Source organism: Cricetulus griseus, chromosome 3 (assembly GCF_003668045.3).
Source record: "Cricetulus griseus strain 17A/GY chromosome 3, alternate assembly CriGri-PICRH-1.0, whole genome shotgun sequence".
Taxonomy (NCBI): domain Eukaryota; kingdom Metazoa; phylum Chordata; class Mammalia; order Rodentia; family Cricetidae; genus Cricetulus; species Cricetulus griseus.
The window spans coordinates 182,899,761-182,920,508 of NC_048596.1; the positions used below are offsets into that span (position 1 = coordinate 182,899,761).

Below are 20,748 nucleotides of genomic sequence, written 5' to 3' on the forward strand. Positions count from 1 at the left end.
CAAAAAGGTATGTGTGTGCTTGTGTGTGTGTGTGTGTGTGTGTGTGCTTTTGTGTGTGTGTGTGTGTGTGTGTGTGTGTGTTATGAGATCTGGTGCCCTCTTCTGGTGTGCAGATATACATGGAAGCAGAATGTTGTATATATAATAAATAAATAAAATAAAATAAAAAGATTTATTTATTACATCCACAGTGTTCTGTCTGCATGTATCCCTGTAGGCCAGAAGAGAGCACCAGATCTCACTATGGATGATTGTGAGCTATCATGTGGTTGCTGGGAATTGAGCTCAGGACCTCTAGAACATCAGCTAGTGTTCTTAACCACTGAGAAATCTCTCCAGCCCCAAAGAAAGCACTCTTAGCCACTAAACCATTTCAACAGTTCCTTGCCCTAGGTTCTAAGTCCCTGGTTTCCTTGTCATTTGCTCTACCAGATTAAAGCTCTTTAAAGACCAAGACACCCCACCCTAAACAGTTCTGTAGTTAGTGGGGGCTGGGTGCTCAACAAATATTTACTGACACATCGACTCATTGACTGAGTAAATGATAGTAACATAAAAAGCTGGAGACCTGTTGAACAATGTGGGCCTCTCTCCTTAAGTCTGGACTATGAAATTTTCCAGACTGCTTTGGAAACTTTGTTCTTTGCCCACACTTTATGGCTCTTATTTCTCTCACCCAGCAGGAAGTTTCTGTTACTTGCCTCAGTCTAGCTCCAGCACAGGCAGCTCCACCCTGCCTGCCATAAAACCTGAGAAAACCAAGCCCCAGTCCTTCTACCAATTCAGGCTTAGGTAGTATAAGGTTTATGTGCACACACACACACACACACACACACACACACACACACACACACACACACACTAGTCTGTAAATGTGCAAGGTCACTTAATGCTCACTGACTCTGGGATGCTCAACTTATAGAAGTTTATATGGGACTGTCCAGGTTTTTATCAAGGAAAGTACTCTGTCCTGGGAACCCTTCATCTCAGGTGCTGGGTTTGTTGGGTCATTCTGTGTAGAAAATGGAGAGGGTAGTAGCCCAAAGGATGGGTTTTAGCACAGTGGTGGTGTTTAGCACAGTGCCTGGCCCATCATGGCTTACCCCAGTTTTGCCATTCACTGGTCATGGAGAATCTTATCACCTTTCAGTGTCCTTATGAGTGGGGAGAGAATCACAGCTTTGCCATGAGTGGGGAGAGAATCACAGCTTGCCCATGATGCTCACCTTAATACAAGCAGAACAGTTTGCAACATGGTGCCTGCCTTGGCCTCTCAAGTGCCTGACTTACAATGTTTAATCATCATGTATTATTTAGAACATTTATATTTTCTGTAACTATAAATATTCCTTCTGTGCTTTGTAACATAAAAACTAAAAGACTCAGAGACTGATATTGGGGCTCAAGCTCCAAACTGAAGATCAGAAAAGCAAAGCAGTTGGCCACTAACTCTTACCTCTACCTCAAGTCAGACCAAAGGGGCGATACTCAGACTGCTCCCAACTTCACTGCTCCTAAGATTCACTCAGACTGCCATGCTTTCCTTAAAGTGGCTAGAGACTAATTCTCAGACTGAAAGCCTCTACCTTTTATACCTCCCAAATTCTGGGATTAAAGGCATGAGCTCTGATTCACCTTCCAGTAGCCTAGGGTGGTCTTGGACTCAGAGATCTGTCAAACTCTGGATCCTGAGTCCTGGAATTAAAGGTGTGTGCCTGGATTCTATGGCTAACTAGTGTGGATGCCTTGCTATTTTGATCTCCAGTGGATTTAATAAATCATAAACAATATAGCACTATAGTGCTCTTTCTGGATGTTGAGCTGAAAATTGAAAATCAATAGACAGTATCCATAAAGTTCACTCATTTGAGAATTAACTCCAAGCTCCTATGAGAAGAAAGGTCAACCTAAACATCAAATGTCAAAAAGCTCAAAGTCAGCCAGGCTTGGCAGTGCTGCCAAGTAGCCAATCTAGCTACTGGAAGTCTGAGGCAGGAGGATCACAAATTCAAGACCAGTTTGTGCTATGAAGTCAAGGCCATGTTGAAAATTTAATGAGACTCAATCTCAAAATAATAATTAAGATTTTAAAAAGGCTGGGGAGCAGCAGGGGTGTTGGCAGAGTGTCTGTGGAGCATGGACAAATTCTTGAGGTCCATCCCATTGATAGCATATCTACTGCACACATGGCACACATGTCTGTGACCCTAGTACCAGGGAGATGGAAACAAATGGATCAGAAGTTCAAGATCATCCTCAAGAATGCCAGGTAAGCCTGGGATACATGAGACCCTATCTCACAAAGCCAAAAATGAAAAATAAAAGAGAGCAGGCATGGTGTCACACATGCTCAATCCCAGCACTCTGGAAGCAGAAACAGGGGGATCTCTGTGAGTTTGAGGCTAGCCTGGTCTACACAGACACACTCTCAAAAAAAAAAACTAATGAATAAGTGAATTAGTTAATTTAATTAGATAGGCTCAAACTCAGAGTTCTTAGGGGCAGAAAACTGGGGACTTCTAGGGGAAACAGACTTAGTGAAGGAAAAGAATTTTGTTTTCAGATCATACCAGACAGTTTCCTTTGGTATGTCTGGCTACCTCTTGGAACTGAAAAAAAATAGTGTGAGTAACAGTTTCTTTCCTCTCTTGGTGGGAGGGTCTCATTGTGTAGTCCATGCTGGCCTGGAACTCATTGTGTAAGCCAAGTTGATCTCCAATTTATAATTCTCCTGTCTCAGCCTCCTTAGTGCTAGAATTACAAGTATATATTATCATGTCTGGCTTCAAAGTTCCTTATCATAAGGGATATATATATTCACATCTAGTATTCAGTGATATAATCCAAGAAAACAGTATTTTAATTTGGAAAACAAAAGCAATTTGGGTCTATAATCCTAAATTTAGAAGGTTGAGGCAGGAGAATCAGGAGTTCAAGGCCAGCCTTAGCTACTTGGTAAATTTTAGAGCAGTCTGGGCTCCATGGGATCCTGTCTAATTCAAACAAAGTAAAAGCAGAATTGTTTTTCTCTAGACAAACACACACACACACACACACACAGCACACACAATAAATTCCCAGCCCCTCTCTTGGCATTTTGATTCTAGCTAGCCAGGCTGAAATTAGCAGGAAGCTATTTCATTGGCTGCCAATCCTCAAGAGGGATCTATCTCCCATTGGGAGAGGTTTTATCACTCTATCTCCACTGGACTTGATGTTGGCCTGATTCCCAGGCTCTTAGAGATAAAGTCTTCTTTGCTTGGAGGTAAGACATGTTGCTGCAGATCTTGGGGCCTCAACAGTTATCCTGCAGTCCTAGTCGGTCATTCATGGGGCACTAAGTCCAAAGCTATCTGTACAATGAGAGAGACTCCTATCACCCTTTGTCAGGCTAGAAAGGGCCTGCTACCTGTGGACTTGGCTCAGGGCAAGCCCTGCCCCTGAGCAATGTGCAATGTGGAAATGATAATAGTTAATGTTTATTTAACATTTCCTGTCTGCCATGTTCATTTAGGTTATCTCACTTAATTTTTTTCCTTTGTTTTTTGAGACAGGTTCTCTCTGCATAGCCCTGGTTGTTGAGCCCTGCCCCCTGCCACAAACACACACACACACACACACACACACACACACACACACACACACACACACACGGGTTCTCTGTGTGTAGCCCTGGCTGTCCTGGAACTCATTCTGTAGACCAAGCTGGCCTTAAACTCATAGAGATCGTGCACCGCCAAGACCAGCACCTCACCTCATTAAACCTACTCAACAAAGCAGATTTTCCCTGGAGAGCTGAAAGAATTGGGAATCCAGGGAGAGGTCTTGGTTTTTGTTTTATTTTGGTTTGGTTTGGTTTGGTTTGGTTTTTTTGAGATCATTTCTCTGTGGCTTTGGAGCTGTCCTGGAACTAGCTCTTGTAGACCAGGCTGGTCTCCAACTCACAGAGATCTGCCTGCCTCTGCCTCTACCTCCCGAGTGCTGGGATTAAAGGCGTGCTCCACTACTGCCTGGCCAGGGAGAGGTCTTATTTGTTTGTTTTTCAGTGGTGGGATTGAACGCATGACCTCAGCATGCTAGGAAAGCATGCTACCACTGAGCTAAATCCCCAGACTCCAAAGAGAGTTTAAATGGCTTGTTCCAAGGCTTGTGATTAAGCAGTATGTGGTGTCAGACACATACATGCCTGTAATTCCAGCATTCAGAAGACCGAGACAGGAGGACTGTGAATTTGAAACTAATCCATATGTAGCAAGACTGTTTCAGAAAACAAAACAAAAAAAAACAACAAAGGGGCTGGAGTAATGGCTCAGCAGTTTAAGAGCACGTCCTGCTCTTGGGTTCAGTTCCCAGCACCCACATTATTGCTCACAAACAAGTGTCTGCACCTGATAAGCCTCTCCGAGGATGCAGCAATCCAAATCAGACCAAATCAAATCGAATTAGAGAAAGTCCAGGTTTAATGGATACAGCGCTCTCAGATGGCCCTCCAGGCCCCCAGAGAGAAGATGGGAAAGAGACAGAGAGATGGAACAGTTTAAATACCCTGTGGGAGTGGGTCTTGGTCATCTCTGGGGATGGGGTCATCATTTGGCGGGCTTTCTGAGATGCAACAGGGTTTGGAGGAAGATAGGGGAGGGGAGCTTGGGTGGAATTTTCGCTAATAACATTCGAGATTCTTTGGGTATATGGATGCCAGGGGCTGGGGTGAAGCTACCACATGGCACCGGGCACATCATATACAAATATATGTGCAGGCAAAATACTTATAAATACACATAAAAAGAAATAATCCTTTAAAAACAAAGCAAATAGCCAGGCTATTTGCCTGTGTGTGTAGTGGCACACACACTTCATCCCAGTATTTGGGAGGCAGAGGCAGGGAGATATCTAGGAGACTGAGGCCCACTTGGTCTGAGTTCTAGGAGAGCCAAAGCTATACAATCTCAAAAAAAAAAAAAAAAAAAAAAAAAGTCAACCAAAAAAACAAAAAGCAGACATGGACTTGGGATTTAAAACCAGTAGTAGCCAAGGTCTTGAAAAGAAAAACAAAAACAATAACAAATCAAAAAACAAAACAAAACTAGTAGGCATGGGCTGGAGAGATGGCTTAGCCGTCAAGAGCACTGGCTGTTCTTCCAGAGGACCCAGGTTCAATTCCCAGAACCCACCTAGCAGCTCAGCATGGTCTGTAACTCCAGTTCCAGGGGATCTGACACCCTCACACAGACATACATTCAGGCAAAACATCAATGCACATAAAATGAATAAATCATTAGAAAACAAGAAACAAAATAAAAGACCTGGTAGGCAGCAGGGATTCAGATCCAGGCTAACAGGTTCCAAGTCTGTGTAGGGAACCAGTGCTGGACTAGTTTGAGAGCTACACCACCCCAGCCTCAAGACAGCCAGGAAACTGATCATCTCTCTGAGGCTCAGCTGCTTCCTCTGTAAAATGGAAGAAAAGTCTCTGCTCTATAAGCAAACTGCAGGATGGACTGTCCCCAGTGTCACTCAGACCCAATCCTCCTTTACGGTCACTGCCTCACCCTTCACCATACTGGAAGTTCCATGCTTGGTAGACAACATTGGAAAACAAAGACCAAAGTAAAACACAAGACACTTCTTCATCTTTCCAAGGAGACTAACAGCAACACTTCTGCACTCTTGCTACTTGTTGGTCGCCTTCTCTTGGCTACCCTGGGACTGGAGTTTCAGTCAGGCAGCAACAGACTGTTTCTTGCTAAATTAAGCAAGGTTTAGACTCAGGGGTGCAGGTCTGTAATCACAGCTCCCTAGAAAGCTAAGACAGGAGAATTATAGATTTAAGGCCTGCCTGAGCCACAGAATGAATTGAAGGCCAGTCTGGGCAACTAAGTGAGAACTGCCTCAAAATAAAAAGGGAAAGGGTTGAGGATGTAGCCGCATTGGTACAGTGGTTGCTTAGCATGTAGAGAAGCCCTGGGTTCAGTCATCAGTACCTCATAAACTGGGTATGATGGTGCATATCTGTAATCTGAGCCTGAGATTCAGAGGCAGGGGATTCAGAAGCTCATGGTCATCCTCGGCTCCCTAGCAGAGGCCAGTCTGGGGTGATTGAGACCCTATCTCAAAACAAAAGAGTAACAACAACCAAAAAATAAAAAGTAAAAAGAAAATTTAAATCAATAAATGAAGGGCTGGAGAGATGGCTCAGTAGTTAAGAGCACTTTCTGCTCTTGCAGAGGACCTGAGTTTGGCTCTCAGCACCCACATTGGGTAGCTCATAACTGCCCAGGTTCAATTTCCAGCACCCACATGGCAGCACACAACTGTCTGTAACTCCAGTTCCAGGGGAATCTGATACCTTCACACCAATGCACATAAAATAAAGTTAAATAAATTTCTTTTAAAATATTTAAAACAAGGGCTGGAAAGATGGCGCAGAGGTTAAGAGCACTGCTACTCTTCCAGAGGTCCTGAGTTCAATTCCCAGCAACCACATGGTGGCTCACAACCATCCGTTATGAGATCTGGTGCCTTCTTCTGGTGTGCAGATATACATGGAAGCAGAATGTTGTATACATAATAAATAAATAAATAAATAAATAAATAAATAAATAAATAAAATCTTAAAAAAAAAGAAATCATTTCCCTTTTTTTAAAAAAAAATTTAAAACAAAACAAAACCTCTGGGATGGCAGGCTGGATGGGGGGTGAGTGCTGAGGAACTGAGTCTAAGCCCCTTAATCCATAGTGTGGAAACAGAGAACTGACTCTCCTAAGTTATTCACTGACCTCCACACAAGCACTGTGGGGCTCAGGCACTTGTGCTTCCTTGAGTGCACAAGATAAATATATGTAAATATTTTGTTTTATTTTTAATCAATCAATCATTTCAAGACAAGGTTTCTCTGTGTAACAGTCCTGGCTGTCCTGGAACTCACTCTGTAGACCAGGCTGGCCTCTAACTCACTGAGATTTGCCTGCCTCTGCCTCCCTAGTGTTGGGATTAAAGGTTGTTTTATTTTTAAAGACTATGGAACCTGACCCAGTGTTTACCTTGCAGCTCTTCTACTATTTCTGTGTGTGATAGTTAATTTTAGGTGTCAACTTGACTAGAATAGAGAATGACCAAATAATGCTAAAGCATTTTCCCCAGTGTACCTGGGGGTAATTCTGGAAAGAATTGATGGCTGAATTAGTGAACTGAAGAAAGAAGGACCACCAGGCCTGGAGAGATGGCTCAATGGTTAAGAGCACTGGCTGCTCTTCCAGAGGACCTGAGTTCAATTCGCAGCACCCACATGGCAGCTCATAACTGTCTGTAACTCCAAGATCTGACACCCTCACACAGACATATATGCAGGTAAAACACCAATGTGGATAAATAAATTATTAAAAAAAGAAAAAGACTACCTGTCAGTGGTGGCATATGCCTTTAATCCCAGCCCTTGGGAGGCAGAGACAGGTGGATCTCTGTGAGTTGGAGGCCAGCCTGGTCTATGGAGCAAGTGCCAGGACTGTTTCATAGAGAAACCCTGTCTCTAAAAAACAAAACAAAACAAAACAAAAAATCGCTGGGCAGTAGTGGCGCACACCTTTAGTCCCAGCACTCGGGAGGCAGAAGCAGGCAGATCTCTGTGAGTTTGAGACCAGCCTGGTCTATAAGATCTAGTTCCAGGACAGCCTCCAAAGCCGCAGAGAAACCCTGTCTTAACCCCATGCCCCCCAAAAGAAACCCCAAAACAACAACAACAAAAACCCAGAAAGAAAGCAGACTGAGAAAGTCATGGTGAACAAGCCAGTAAGCAATGTCTCTCCATGGCCTCTGCTTCAGTTCTTGCCTTCAAGTTCCTGTCTTGAGTCAACTCTTGATGAACTGCAACCTGTCCATCATAACTCTCTAACCAAATAAACCCTCTCTTCCCCAAGTTGCTTTTGGGTTTTATCATAGCATGGGGTTTTATTGTAGCAATAGAAAGCAAACTAAGACAGTACCATCCAATCTGCTTAGGGTTCCCACAGGATAAAAAGTGGAACTCAGGTGCATTTGTTCTTTCACTGGAAGCCAGGATGCATTTCTTGGCCCCTGGTAATCAGTATTTCCCCCCACCCATGGTTTTTCTGTGTAGCTTTTGGAGCCAATCCTGGAACTTACTCTGTACATCAGGCTGGCCTCTAACTCACAGAGATCCACTTTCTCTGTCTCCCGAGTACTGGGATTAAGGCATGTGCCACCACTGACAAGTGGTCTTTTCTTTCTTAATAATTTATTTATCCTTATGTTATATACATTGGTATTTTTTCCTGCATATATGTCTGTGTGAGGGTGTCAGATTTTGGAGTTACAGACAGTTGTGAGCTGCTAGGTGGGTGCTGGGAATTGAACCCGGGTCCTCTGGAAGAGCAGCCAGTGCTCTTAACCATTGAGGCTAGGCTGATCTACAGAGTGAGTTCCAGGATAGGTTCCAAAAGATACACAGAGAAACCCTGTGTGTTGGGGGGCAGGAATTCTCATTACCAAGGGCAAAGAAGAGCCTCCTGGCTTGCAGTGAAAGAACAAATGCGCCTGAGTTCCACTTTTTATCTTATGGGAACCCTTAGCAGATTGGATGGTACTGTCTTAGTTTGCTTTCTATTGCTACAATAAAACTCCATGCTATGATAAAACCCAAAAGCAACTTGGGGAAGAGTGGGCTTATTTGGTTAAATAGACAGTTATGATGGACAGGTTACAGTTCATCAAGAGTTGACTCAAGGCAGGAACTTGAAGGCAAGAACTGAAACAGAGACCATGGAGAGACATTGCTTACTGGCTTGCTCATCATGACTTTCTCAGTCTGCTGTCTTTCTGTTTTTTTGTTTTGTTTTGTTTTTATTTTTAGAGACAGGGTTTCTCTGTGAAACAGTCCTGGCACTTGCTTTATAGACTGGGTTGGCTTCTTACTCACAGAGATCCACCTATCTCTGCTGGGATTAAAGGTGTGAGCCACCGCCATCCAGTGGTAATCAGAGCTCTTGGTTCTCCTACCTTTGGACCATAGAACTTACCCTGGGGTCTCTCTTTCTAGTTTCCCTGGCCTTTGGACTTGAAAGGAGCTGTGTTACAAATTGTCGATGTGCTGTTGATCCTGTTCTTTGGAAAGCTCTGGACATCTACGACTCTCTACCTGTCTCTGAGTCTCTGCCTCAAATCTGTAATGCAGATGTAGTGGTGGCAAAGAGCTAGAGGAGGCCAGGTAAAAACCATGTGTCCTGACACATGGCAGGCCCCTCTAAACAGTAGCTGTACTTTAATGACCTGCTATAATGCAATTGCTAGTCTCTAGCACAATGCCTAACACATACTTTGCATTCTGTAAATAATTTTTGTTTTGTCTTTTTTTGTTTGTTTGTTTTTGTCTTTGAGACAGGATTTCTCTGTGTATCCCTGGCTGTCCAGAACTTGCTCTATAGACTAGACTGGCCTCCAATTCAGAGATTCACCTGCCTCTGCCTCAGTAATGCTAGGATTAAAGGTATGTGGTACCACCATTTGGCTACATTCTGTACATATTTAATACATAAATGGATGAATGTTTATTTGCCCATGGCTCCTATTATCTTATGAGCTTCATAAAAGCAAGGGCCATATTTTTTTTAATCTCTGAGTTCCCTGTGTTGAACAGAATACCAGGCACACCAGAGTACTTACTAAATGCTTGTTGTCTGACTCAAGGAGATAATGGAGCTGAGCTAAAGAGTCATCATCCCTCTGGCTGCACACTACAAGGTGAAGTAGAACTTGGAGGATCAGCTGACACCAACTGAATCTTAGCTTCTGAAGAGAAAATAGCCAGAGGATGACTTACTTTTGGATATTGTGCTATGGGAAGGGCCTAGCCTCTGGAGTGTGTGTGTATGTGTGAATTACTGTTACTTACTCATGTGCACAGGAATGTTGTAGCACAAGTGTGGTAGTCAGTTTTCTTCTTCCACCACATGGGTCCTAGGGATCAAACTCAGGTTGTCAGGTTTGGAAGCAAGCACCTTTATCTGCTGAGCCATCTCACTGATGATGAGTTTTTGCTTAAAACTCTGATGTGGTCAGGCGATGGTGGTGCATGCCTTTAGTACCAGCACTGGGGAGGCAGAGGCAGGCAGATCTCTGATTTCAAGACCAGCCTGGTCTACAAGAGCTAGTTCCAGGACAGCCTCCAAAGCCACAGAGAAACCCTGTCTTGAAAAACAAAACAAACAAACAAACCAAATTAACAAAAAAAAAACAAAAAACAAAAAACAAAAACAAAACTTCAGTGTGGCTTAATGCTGCACACCTTTAATCCCAGGAGGCAGAGGTAAGTAGATCCATGAGTTCCAGGACAGCCAGCCTTGTAGATCCAGTTTAAAAAATAAAAATAAAAAAGTAAAACAAAGATCATGTGTGTTTGTGGAAGAAGTCAAAGAGTAAACAGGCCAGCCAGACGAGTCAGAATTGTCAAGCTCTGGGTTCACTGAGAGACCGACCTGAAGAAAAATGAAGACCAATCGAGGAAGACCTCCTGATGTGTCAACTTCTAGTCTCCACATAGACATGTGTGTACTTGCAACTGCACACACACACACACATAGATGCCAAAACACACACACACACACACACACACACACACATTTATCTAAACCAGTGAGATGGCCCATCTGGTAAAGATGCCTTCCCCCAAGCCTAATGACAGAGTTCAACCCCCAGGATCTACAAGCAGAAGGAGGGAATCCACTTCTGCAATCTGTCCTCTATACTACACTCATACCATGGCCCTTCCCCTCAGATAGATGGATACATAAACAGACAGACAGACAGACAGACAGACAGATGAGTATAATAAAAATTGTATATCCAAAAAGGAAAAGAATGACAAAGTAAAAATTAAAATTGTATCTGAAAGTTGGGAATAAAGTCACACCATCAATCCCAGCCCTTGGGAGGCATAGGCAGGCACAGCCTGGTCTCTATAGTGAGTTCCAGAAAAGCCTATACAAGCAGTGTATAGCATCTGCATTGTATTAGGTAATTTGGAGATGATTTCCATAAGGAAACTGTACATTGTTTATATGGAAGTAACCATGCCCCACCCCAACCCCACCCTTTTGACAGGGTCTCACTGTGTAGCCACAGCTGGCTTGGAACTGTCTATACAGACTGGGCTGGCCTAACTCACAGAGATCTGCCTGCCTCTGCAAGCAGAATGCTAGCATTAAAGGCATTTGCCGTTATGCCTGTGAAGTCATTAGTGCTTTGTTTGCATCCTGGCCTAGAACTCAAGACTGCACTCGGGTTAATCATTAGCTTCTCACTGACCAGTAGGGCATTCAGGAAATGAAAGTCCATCAGTCATAGCCTCATTGTGCAACGAAGAAGCCTATAGCTTACTTAAGGCTGGGTGTCATGCATCAGGGTGGGACAGTCTATCCACCTTCCTGGAGTGATTTCCAGGACACTTTCCCCTGTTAGTGTGTGAAATTCCCAGGATCACTCCTGGATTTTATTTTATTTTTCTCCTCCCAAACTGGGAAGCATTGGGTGCAACCACAGACCCTCCTCACAGCTCACCCAACACATCAGGTTAAGTCCCCTGAACCAGCTCTAAGGATCTCATTCCTTTGTAAGCAGCAAATTCAGCCCCCAGCACACTCTTTAAAATGCAAATGACCCTGAGAAGTTCTAAATGATTAGCTGGATTGTGTGAAAGTTCTTCCCTAGACACAGATGGCCTAAGAGGCTTTTCTAGTGAGTGAGTGAGGGGGAAAAGAGCCTGCAGCTGGGGAGGTTCCCAGAGTACTCACATTTTTTTTTTTGTTGTTTTGTTTTGTTTTTTTCTCCCATAGACAGTTTCTCTAAACTGTTGCTGAACAGTGTTGCATAGCCAGCCAGGCCTGGTGGTTCAAACCCATAACCTTCAGTTTATGCTGAGGCATGATAGTCACAATTTCAAAGCCTGTATGGGCTACAGAGTGAATTTAAGGCTGGCCTGGGCAAGTAGTTGAGACCTTGTCTCAAAAAGACAAAGTATGGGGGGCTGGAGAGATGGCTCAGAGATTAACAGCATCTACTACGCTTTCAGAGGTCCTGAGTTCAGTTTCCATCAACCACATGGTGGCTCACAACCATCTATAATGAGATCTGGTGCCCTATTGACATGCAGGCAAACATGCAGACAGAACACTGTGTAAATAATAAATAAATAAATATTGTTAGAAAAGAAGGTACAAAAAGAGCTGGGGGTATAGCTATACACAGCCTGTGTCCTGGGTTCTACTAACAACAACAAAAGTGCTACAAAGTATGTAGGAGACTCTTCTAAGGGCTGAGGATGTCCAGTCCAATTTGTAGACTTGCCTAGTATTCACAGGGCCCTGGGTTGGATGCTACACACTCACGTCAACCTGGAAAGTCTGGTATGGAGGCACATACCTGAAATCCCTGACTCACTCGGGAGATGCAGGCAGGAAGATCAGAAATGTGTGCTTATCTTTTTACCTGCATAGTTAGTACAAAGCTGACCTGGGCTAGGGCTAAGCGGTGTAACTCAGCTCCCATAGTGCAATCTCTACACACCTGCTCAGTGGGTCTTCACACTCAAGGTTTATGCCTGTTTGACAGAAGAGGAAACTGAGGAAGTTCACTGCCTCACAGAGCCCCAACTGTATAGGGGCCCCTTTGTGTTCTCTCTTTAGCCTGGACAGTCATGGTGTGTGTGTGTGTGTGGGGGGGTAATGAGTGGCCCTTTCTAACCCTCTCCAAAGCCTGGAGAAGGACTTGATGAGCAATCTGAGGAAATGCATCAGGCCTGAAAAGTACTTCAGACCTGACCTGTCCTTGCTGCCCTTAATTGTCGAAAATCCTTTTTATTGAATTATCAGAGTGTAATGGGAGAGTCAATAAGAGTCATCACTGAGTTCCAAGGCCAATGCTTGCTGGGCAGAAGAAATCAAAGCCCCAAAGACTCCCTGCACCCAGCAATGATATGAAATATGTATTTTTACATAACTGGAAGAAAAAAAAATAAACGACAAGGCTGCCCCATGGGGGAAAACGCCTTTCTTTATTTCCATTATCTTGTTCAGTGTGGGATCTGGGCAGGAGCTTCAGTGGGAAAGGAAATACCAGAGCCCTCTCCCTCTGAGCCTCCTGGTGGGCTAAGAGGCAGAGGGAGCCAAGAAGCAGAAACCTAAAAGGCTGCTGGGTGTGTGCTTGGAAAGCCATTAAGCTGGAGGGGTCAGCCTCGGGTAGGGCTGGCAGAGACAGTGTGGGTTAGGGACAGCCTCTACAGATGAAGCTGTGCTTCTTGTGGGCTCAGTCAGGCTCACCATTAGCTTCATGGGAAATACTGTAAACCTGACTCTCCCCTGGGGCAAGTCATAGAGCTGGGCTTTTCAAAGGTACAACCCTTACACCTCCTCGGTGATTGGTTTGGCTTCCAGCTCATTTGTACAGATGAGGACACTAACTTGCCAAAGGTCACACAGCCAGTGACTACAAGAACATTATTTTGTAATTTTGGGTTGCTTGTTTGAGACTCTCAGGGCTCAAACTCAGTATGTAGCTGAGGAGAATGGCCTTTAAGTTATGATTTTCCTGCCTCCACCTCCCAAATGCTGGGATTATAGTAGGTAACACCATACCTGATTTAGATAGTACTGAGGGTGGAACCCAGGGCCTCATTCATGTTATGTATGTACTCTGCAAACAGCCACATTCCCCAACCTCTGTTCTGTAGTTTTGTCAAAGCCTGGATCAATAGGAGCCAGAGGTCCCTTAGCATTATAGCCAAGCCACCCAGACATGGCAGGCCACAGACAGACAGGGAAACTGTCTGATCTAATGTTTGTCTATCTTATTTTTGATCCTAAAATTAGGTACCAGGGACAAAATTCTCTGAAGAAAGTGTTGGTGACCGTGGTATGGCTATGGCATTAAAAGCCTCAATCCACCTGGGCAGTGTTGGTGCACATCTTTAATCCCAGCACTAGGGAGGCAGAGTCAGGTGAGTTCCAAGCCAGCCTGGTCTACATAGTTCTAGGACAGCCAGAAACAAACAGCTTCTATGGAGCAGAAAAGCTTGAGTTCTAGTCCTTTTTTTTTGAGACATGGTTTGTCTGTGTAGCTTTGGAGACCAGGCTGGCCTCGAACTCAAAGAGATCGCCTGCCTCTGCCTCCCAAGTGCTGGGATTAAAGGCTTGCACCACCACCACTTGGCCCTAGTCTTATTTATTTATTTATTTATTTATTTATGTTTCATGTATTTGGTGTTTTGCTTGCATGTTTGTCTCTGTGAGGGTGTCAGATCCCCTCGAACTGGAGTCACAGTTGTGAGCTTCCATGTGGATGCTGGGAATTAAACTCTAGTTCTGTGGGAAAGCATCGAGCCACCTCTCCAGCTCTGAGTTCTAGTCTTTTACTTCCTACACAATATTAAGCAAGTTGTAAGTAAATAACAGATTTGAGAGATTCTGAAGCTTCTATTCCAGCTCAACATTAAAAACTGATGGATGTCAAAAAACAAAACAAAACAAGCTGGGCCGTGGTGGCTCACCCCTTTAGTCTCAGCACTTCGGAGGCAGAGGCAGGTGGATCTCTGTGAGTTTGAGACCAGCCTGGTCTACAAGAGCAAGTTCCAGGACAGCCTCCAAAACCATAGAGAAATCCTGGCTTGAACATTCCCCCAAACCCAACCCCCCCAAACAAACAAAAACAACAACAAACTGATGGATGTCAAAAAACCAAACCAACCAACCAAAAACAACAACACAACCCTGATGGATGTGGATGCATGCTTGTAATCCCAGCATTTAGGATGCTGATGCAAGAAGATCCTAAATTTAAAGCCAGTCTGGGTTACATAGGAAGAATTTGTCTCAGAAAAACAGACAAACATGAGCCAGTTGTAGTGGCACATGCCTTTAATCCCAGCACTTGGGAAGTAGAGACAGGTGGATCTCTGTGAGTTCCAGAGATCCAGGACCAGATCAGTCTACATAGTAAATTCCAGGATATTGAGGGCTACATAGAGAGACCCTGTCTCAAACAAACAAGCAATAACCAGACAAACAAGGGGCTGAAGAGATGGAGTAGCAGTTAAGAGGACTTGTTTTTCTTCCAGGGGACCAGAGTTCAGTTTCCAGCTCCCACACTGGGCAGCTGAAAAGTGCCTATAATTTCTGCCCCAGGGGATTCTAATCCATTGGATATACTCCCTGATTTACTAGCCTGCTGAAAACGGAAGTTAAAAGAAGAGATTTTGTAGGACGGTGGTGACACATGCCTTCAATCCCAGCACTCGGGAGGCAGAGGCTGGCGGATCTCTGTGAGTTTGAGACCAGCCTGGTCTACAAGAGCTAGTTTCAGGACAGCCTCCAAAGCCACAGAGAAACCCTGTCTCGAAAAAAACAAAAAACAAAACAAAACAAACAAACAAAAGAATAGATTTTAGTGGGGTATGGTATTTTTAGTTCCACCCCAGAAGTGGGGAAGCTGAGACTACTACCGGGCTACATAGCAAGACCATGTCTCAAAAGGGAGTGGGACAGATGTTAGAACATTAGATGACTAGATGAGCCTGATCTGGTGGCTCACTTACGCAATCCCAGCGTTTGGGAGGCGGAAGCAGGAGGATTGCTTGGGCTACCTAAAACAGTTCCAAGCCAGTTTTGGCTGGAAAACAAAGAAAAAGAAAAATCAAAAAGAAAAAACCTCAGGCTATAGAGAGATGGCTCAGCCAGTAAAGGCTGATGATGGGAATTCAATCCCGAGACCCCTTTTTGGCAGAAGGAGAGAACTGACTCCTGCAGGCTGTCATCTTATCTCCACACCGGCTGTGGCGCGTGCGTTTGCGAATATAAACACACACACACACACACACACACACACACACACACACACACACACACACACGTACACGCGCGCTAAGATGTTTTTTAGTTTTTAATCCTGAAGTAAACCAAACCAAACAAACCCCTCCGACCAAACACAATAAAGAAAAACGAAATGAAAACCTAGATGAAGAGTAAAGTCCTTTGTAATTCCAAGTTACAATGACTGGGCTGGGATTCCAACGAATATGGACTAGGAAGTCTCCTCAGCCCGGCCCCATGCCACCAACTACAATTAAGGGTGGAGGAAGTCGAGGGCCGCAAGGCTCCTTGGCTGCCACCTGCAGGTGCGTCCTCAGCCAATCAGTGGAGCCGGGGGCGGTGCCTTCAGGCTCACCTGGCGGCCGCAGCCTCTGCCTGGCTCAGTGGAGTGGGGAGCAGCGACGTCTCAGTGAGTTCTCGGAAGTTCTGCCAGACTCCAGCCCGGCCTAACCTGGCCCTGCCCGACCGCACCCGAGTTCCGTGTTTGCTCGGCGCCCGCCCGGCCAGCCATGAGATTCCCGCGCCGCAGCCTCTCCGCGATCCTGTTCCTGCTGCAGGTACTTGGAGTGTCCCGACTCCCGGCAGGACGCCTTCCGGCCCTGCGACCCGCTTCGCTGTGCCTTTCTTTCTGCCTGCTGCCATCCCTCTTTCCTTCTTCAAAAAGTTGGGGTCCAGAGGCGCGGGGCTGAGTGCTGTGGAGTGGGAGGGGGGTCCAGGCGAGCGCGGAGTGGCCGCCTCTCCCGCAGGTTCCCAGGTGGGGGCGCGCCACGCTGCGGGCTCCCGGGACCCCGAGTTGAGCAGGGTCCCGCTTTAAGGCGGGCAGAGGGGCCATGGAGCAGGACGGGGTCCTGCATGAAAAAAGGGTGGGGGGCAGAAGCAGCGCGGACGATCCGAGGTAAGGAAAGGGACTTTAGTAGCATAAAAGCACCTGCCGTGGAAAGAGGGGACACGGTAGACTGGGGGTGGGTGCTCTCTGGAGTAAGAAAGAGGAGTCAGAGGGTGTTTGCGGTCTAAGGAAAGTGGTGTCCGGAAGAGTAAAGGCGTCTCCAGTGTGATGCAAATGGAGTCAGGCAGTAAAGGTAGTCTAGGCTGAGAGGTGGTGACCCTAGCAGTCCCCTCCCCCAAGGGTTCTTGGAGTTTTGTGGCTGGTTTCGGGTTGAGAGGGTGGCGTCCCTGTCTGCCCCGAGGAGGGTCCTCCCACAATCCCGATACCTCAGGCGAGGGAAGGGTTACGTTGGTGGTTTCGGTGCGGGCTTCCCCAAGTCACCAGGTTGCTTACCTTTCCTCCACCCCAGGTCTCATCATGGCTCTGCCAGGAGCAGGAGCCCGAGCCCTGCCGCCCCGGCTTTAGTGCCGAGGTCTACACGTTCCAGGTGCCGTGGAGGCACCTGGAGAGAGGCCACCTCCTGGGCAAAGGTAAGGGGGCTCTGTTGGTGGGCAGAGTTGGGCAGGGGGGAAGGAATGGACAAAACTCTCCTTTGGGATTTACGCCGACTTGGAAGTCTAAATATATGAATTGTGGTTGATCAAGGTAGATTTGTCTGACTGTGCTATTTATACAAGGACAGGGATGGGCCAAGGATATTTAGAGGTTATCAGTGTTTCTCTGACTTATTGCTGGAGCCAGCCTATCATTTTAGACCGCCAAAACCTGCTGGGTAGGGCCAGTTTGCCGATATTCCCATTTAATGATGAGCAATCTGAGGCAGGGCAGGCATCTGAACCGGGATTTGACTCCCACTATTTAGGCAGTCACTGAAGAACTGGCTCTTAGTGACCTGTGGCTTTTGTTCATAGAGTTGAAAATATTTGATATAAGTTTGGCTTCTTCTGTTCTGGAACTCGCTCTGTAGACCAGGCTGGCCTCGTTAGAAAAAGATGGTAGCACTGACTCATACATGCAAGCACTCAGTATATTTCAAGTCTTATCTCACTGTGATAATCTAGAATTTTCTTTGCTTCCCTGTTGGGCATGGCTGGGAGCAAGGCAATGCCCAGGTTTTTTTACTGGCTTCCCTATTTTTTGTACCAAAACCTCTCATGATAGAATATATATATATATATGAAAAGTCACTCAATCCCTCTGACCCTCTGACCAAGTTTGTCCTTCCAGCCATAGGCCACCAAAAATGATGGTGGTGTCTAAAATTCTGTTGTTAACTTTGGAAGTTGTGCCCAGGTTTGCTGATGTGTTTTACAGAGAAATAGCAGCTCCATTGGTTAGTTGTATTTGCTTTTCTGAGACCTGACTGGTTCTGTGGAGCTTTCTCCGCCGAGGAAGGCAGTGCTGTCCTGTGACCCTGAGGTTGGAGTGGTCAATGCTTGCCCAGCCTATTTCTACTTGCTGTCCATCTGAGGAATAATCTGAGCAGGGATAGGTTGCTGAGAGCATTTTAGGAGACCCTTCAGTGGCACTTTGGGACAGGTTAGTGAGGTGTGGGTGGCCTGGGATGTTTCCAAGGGTACCAGTAGACTTCTGGAAAGATACCACCCAGTCTTGAGCTGTGCAGGATTAGACATGGGAATTCGTTGAGTATATAGTATTAGGTATCACAATCCAAGGGATGGTAGTTTTTCCTTTGGCATGATGACACATTGTTGTTCCTTAGTTAGGATGGTATTTGTGTGTATTAGGAGTGTTGAGGATCAAACCCAAGGCCTGCTACATGCTAGCCAGGCACTTTACTACCAGTCTATTGGTGTTTTTGTTTTTGTTTTTGAGACTAGATCTCTTTCATGAACTGGGCTAGTCTGAAATTCACAATTTTCTCCTGCCTCAGATTTGAGTGCTGGGATTATAGGCTTACCTTGGCACTAGTCTTGCTTTTATTTTGCACATCTAAGCTCTAGTGTCCTGTTCATAGTGACATAGTATCACAGTTATGCTCCCAACTGTGAAAATGAGATCTTCTGGAAGGTGGACACCATTCTAGTCCTTATAGAAAGAACTCAGGGGCTTGCCTGGCTTCTGTATTGTCTGAAGCATCTAAGACTAGTCTTTTTCTGTTTGGTTCCTTTTTCTCTCAGAAAGAGGGTGGGGGCAAGTGAGAACTGAGCCTTGGTGTGGTGGTTCATCCCTATAATCGGCACTTAGGAAGCTGAAGCAGGAGGGTTGCTAAAAGTTGTAAGTTTGAGGTTAGCCTGGTCTATGTAGTGAGTTCTAGACTAACCTGCGATACAGAGTGAGATCAGAATTTTTCTAGAAAAACAAGAAAGAAAAGAGGTAGAAAGGAAGGAAGGGTTGAAGGAAGGGCAGGGTATGTGTGCCTGTGTCTGGGGAAAACAGGGTCCATTGTAAAACAGACTGAGGACAGAGCTCTTGAGGTGGGGGAGCTGAGAGCAGCTGGTGATGATGGAGATGGAGCTTGTCCTGTAGGAAGTGGTTTGGGTGGAAGTGGCAGCCTCCTCACACTATCCCACAAGCTTCCCTGTGGCTGGTTCCAGTTCCCTTTATGGCTGAGGCTCCAACACTACCCATAGGGCTCTAATTGCTACAGTAGAGTGTGGAATTGCTCTAGGTCACACATTATACCCCAGGAACTCTTTTGAGTTGCCTAGATTTAGAAAGGTGGTGTCACTCTCTTTGGACCTCTGCTGGAAATGAAGGATGTGTGGCATTGGCTCCCAGCTCTACTATACAGGCTCCTGCAGAGTTTGCTGCCCAGAAGTTTGGAAATAAGAGACCTGACAAAGGTGGCTAAAAGGTCACAAATAGGGTCTGATTGAATGGAGGGCTTTGCAGTTTGCAAGCATCATTCCTATGCCACATGAGCTTGACACCACAATTTCAGCCTTGTAGATTCTTTCACTGGCTTCTAGAATGCAGAATCTTAAACAAAAAGAAAACCCCTTCCACTATCTAAGCGTATTCTTTAGTTAGATTGAATTATTTTTTCTGTTTTTGTTTTCTTTCCTTTTTTTTTTTTTTTTTTCTTTCCCCAAGACAGGGTTTTCTCTGTGGCTTTGGAGGCTGTTGTGGAACTAGCTCTTGTAGACTAGGCTGGTCTCGAACTCACAGAGATCTGCCTGCCTCTGTTTTTCTTTTCAAGACAGGATCTTACTTAATGTAACCTTCGCAGGCCTGGAATTCACTACTGTAGACCAGGCAGGCCTTGAATGAAATTCCCTTGCTTCTGTTTCCTGAGTGCTAGGAGGCAGATACCAGTTCTGGCTGTTCTGTTTTTGGTTTTTGAGACAGAGACTTTGGTAGCTCAGGCTGGACTGGATCTTGTTATGTAGCAATGGATGCCTTTGAATTTGTGATCTTCCTGCTTCTACTTCCCCAGTGCTTGGATTACAAGTGTACACCACTATGCTGGTTTTTGTTGTCTGCTTTTAAGTCAGTTCTGTGCTTTTATTTTGTTTTTAAAATATGAAGCTCTTCACAAATTTTTGGTCATCCTTTTTCAGGCCCTATGCTAATCTCTATTCCATTCCAATTTTAGTCTATGTGTTGCTGAACGGAGCACTCTTTGTGTGTGTTTTTTTTTTTTTGGTTGTTGTTTTTGTTTTTTTCGTTTGAGACAGGGTTTCTCTGTAGGTTTAGAGACTGTCCTGGAACTCTCTGAAGACCAGGCTGGCCTCGAACTCACAGAGATCTGCCTATCTCTGACTTCCGAGTTCTGGGACTAATAAAGGTGTGTGCCACCGCCGCCTGGCAAGGGTTTTTTGTTTTTTGGTGTTTTTTGTTTGTTTGTTTGTTTGTTTGTGTGAGACAGGGTTTGTCTGTGTAACAGCCCTGGCTGTCCTGGAACTCACTTTGTAGTTCAGGCTGGCCTCAAGCTCTGCATCCTGAGTGCTAGGGCTAAGGGCATGAGCCACCACACCTGGCTTCTTTGTGGTTTATTGAGACAAGGTCTAACCCACAGTGAAACTCAC

At 45.3% G+C, this 20,748-nt stretch overlaps 1 protein-coding gene and 1 non-coding gene across 2 annotated transcripts in view; one reads left to right on the plus strand and one right to left on the minus strand.

Moving 5' to 3' along the window:
• Window positions 1-16,379: 16,379 nt before the first annotated feature.
• The window catches only part of Cdh1 (cadherin 1), a 69,104-nt gene continuing 64,735 nt past the window's right edge, over window positions 16,380-20,748 (plus strand). Inside the window, exons 1-2 of the mRNA XM_027405926.2 lie at window positions 16,380-16,427; window positions 17,166-17,286. Coding sequence (XP_027261727.1) covers window positions 16,380-16,427; window positions 17,166-17,286 — 169 coding nt within the window. The remainder of the gene's footprint in view (window positions 16,428-17,165; window positions 17,287-20,748) is intronic.
• Window positions 20,237-20,339, minus strand: LOC113834707. Its single transcript, XR_003483441.1, has one exon. It is a non-coding gene; the product is annotated as a U6 spliceosomal RNA (small nuclear RNA).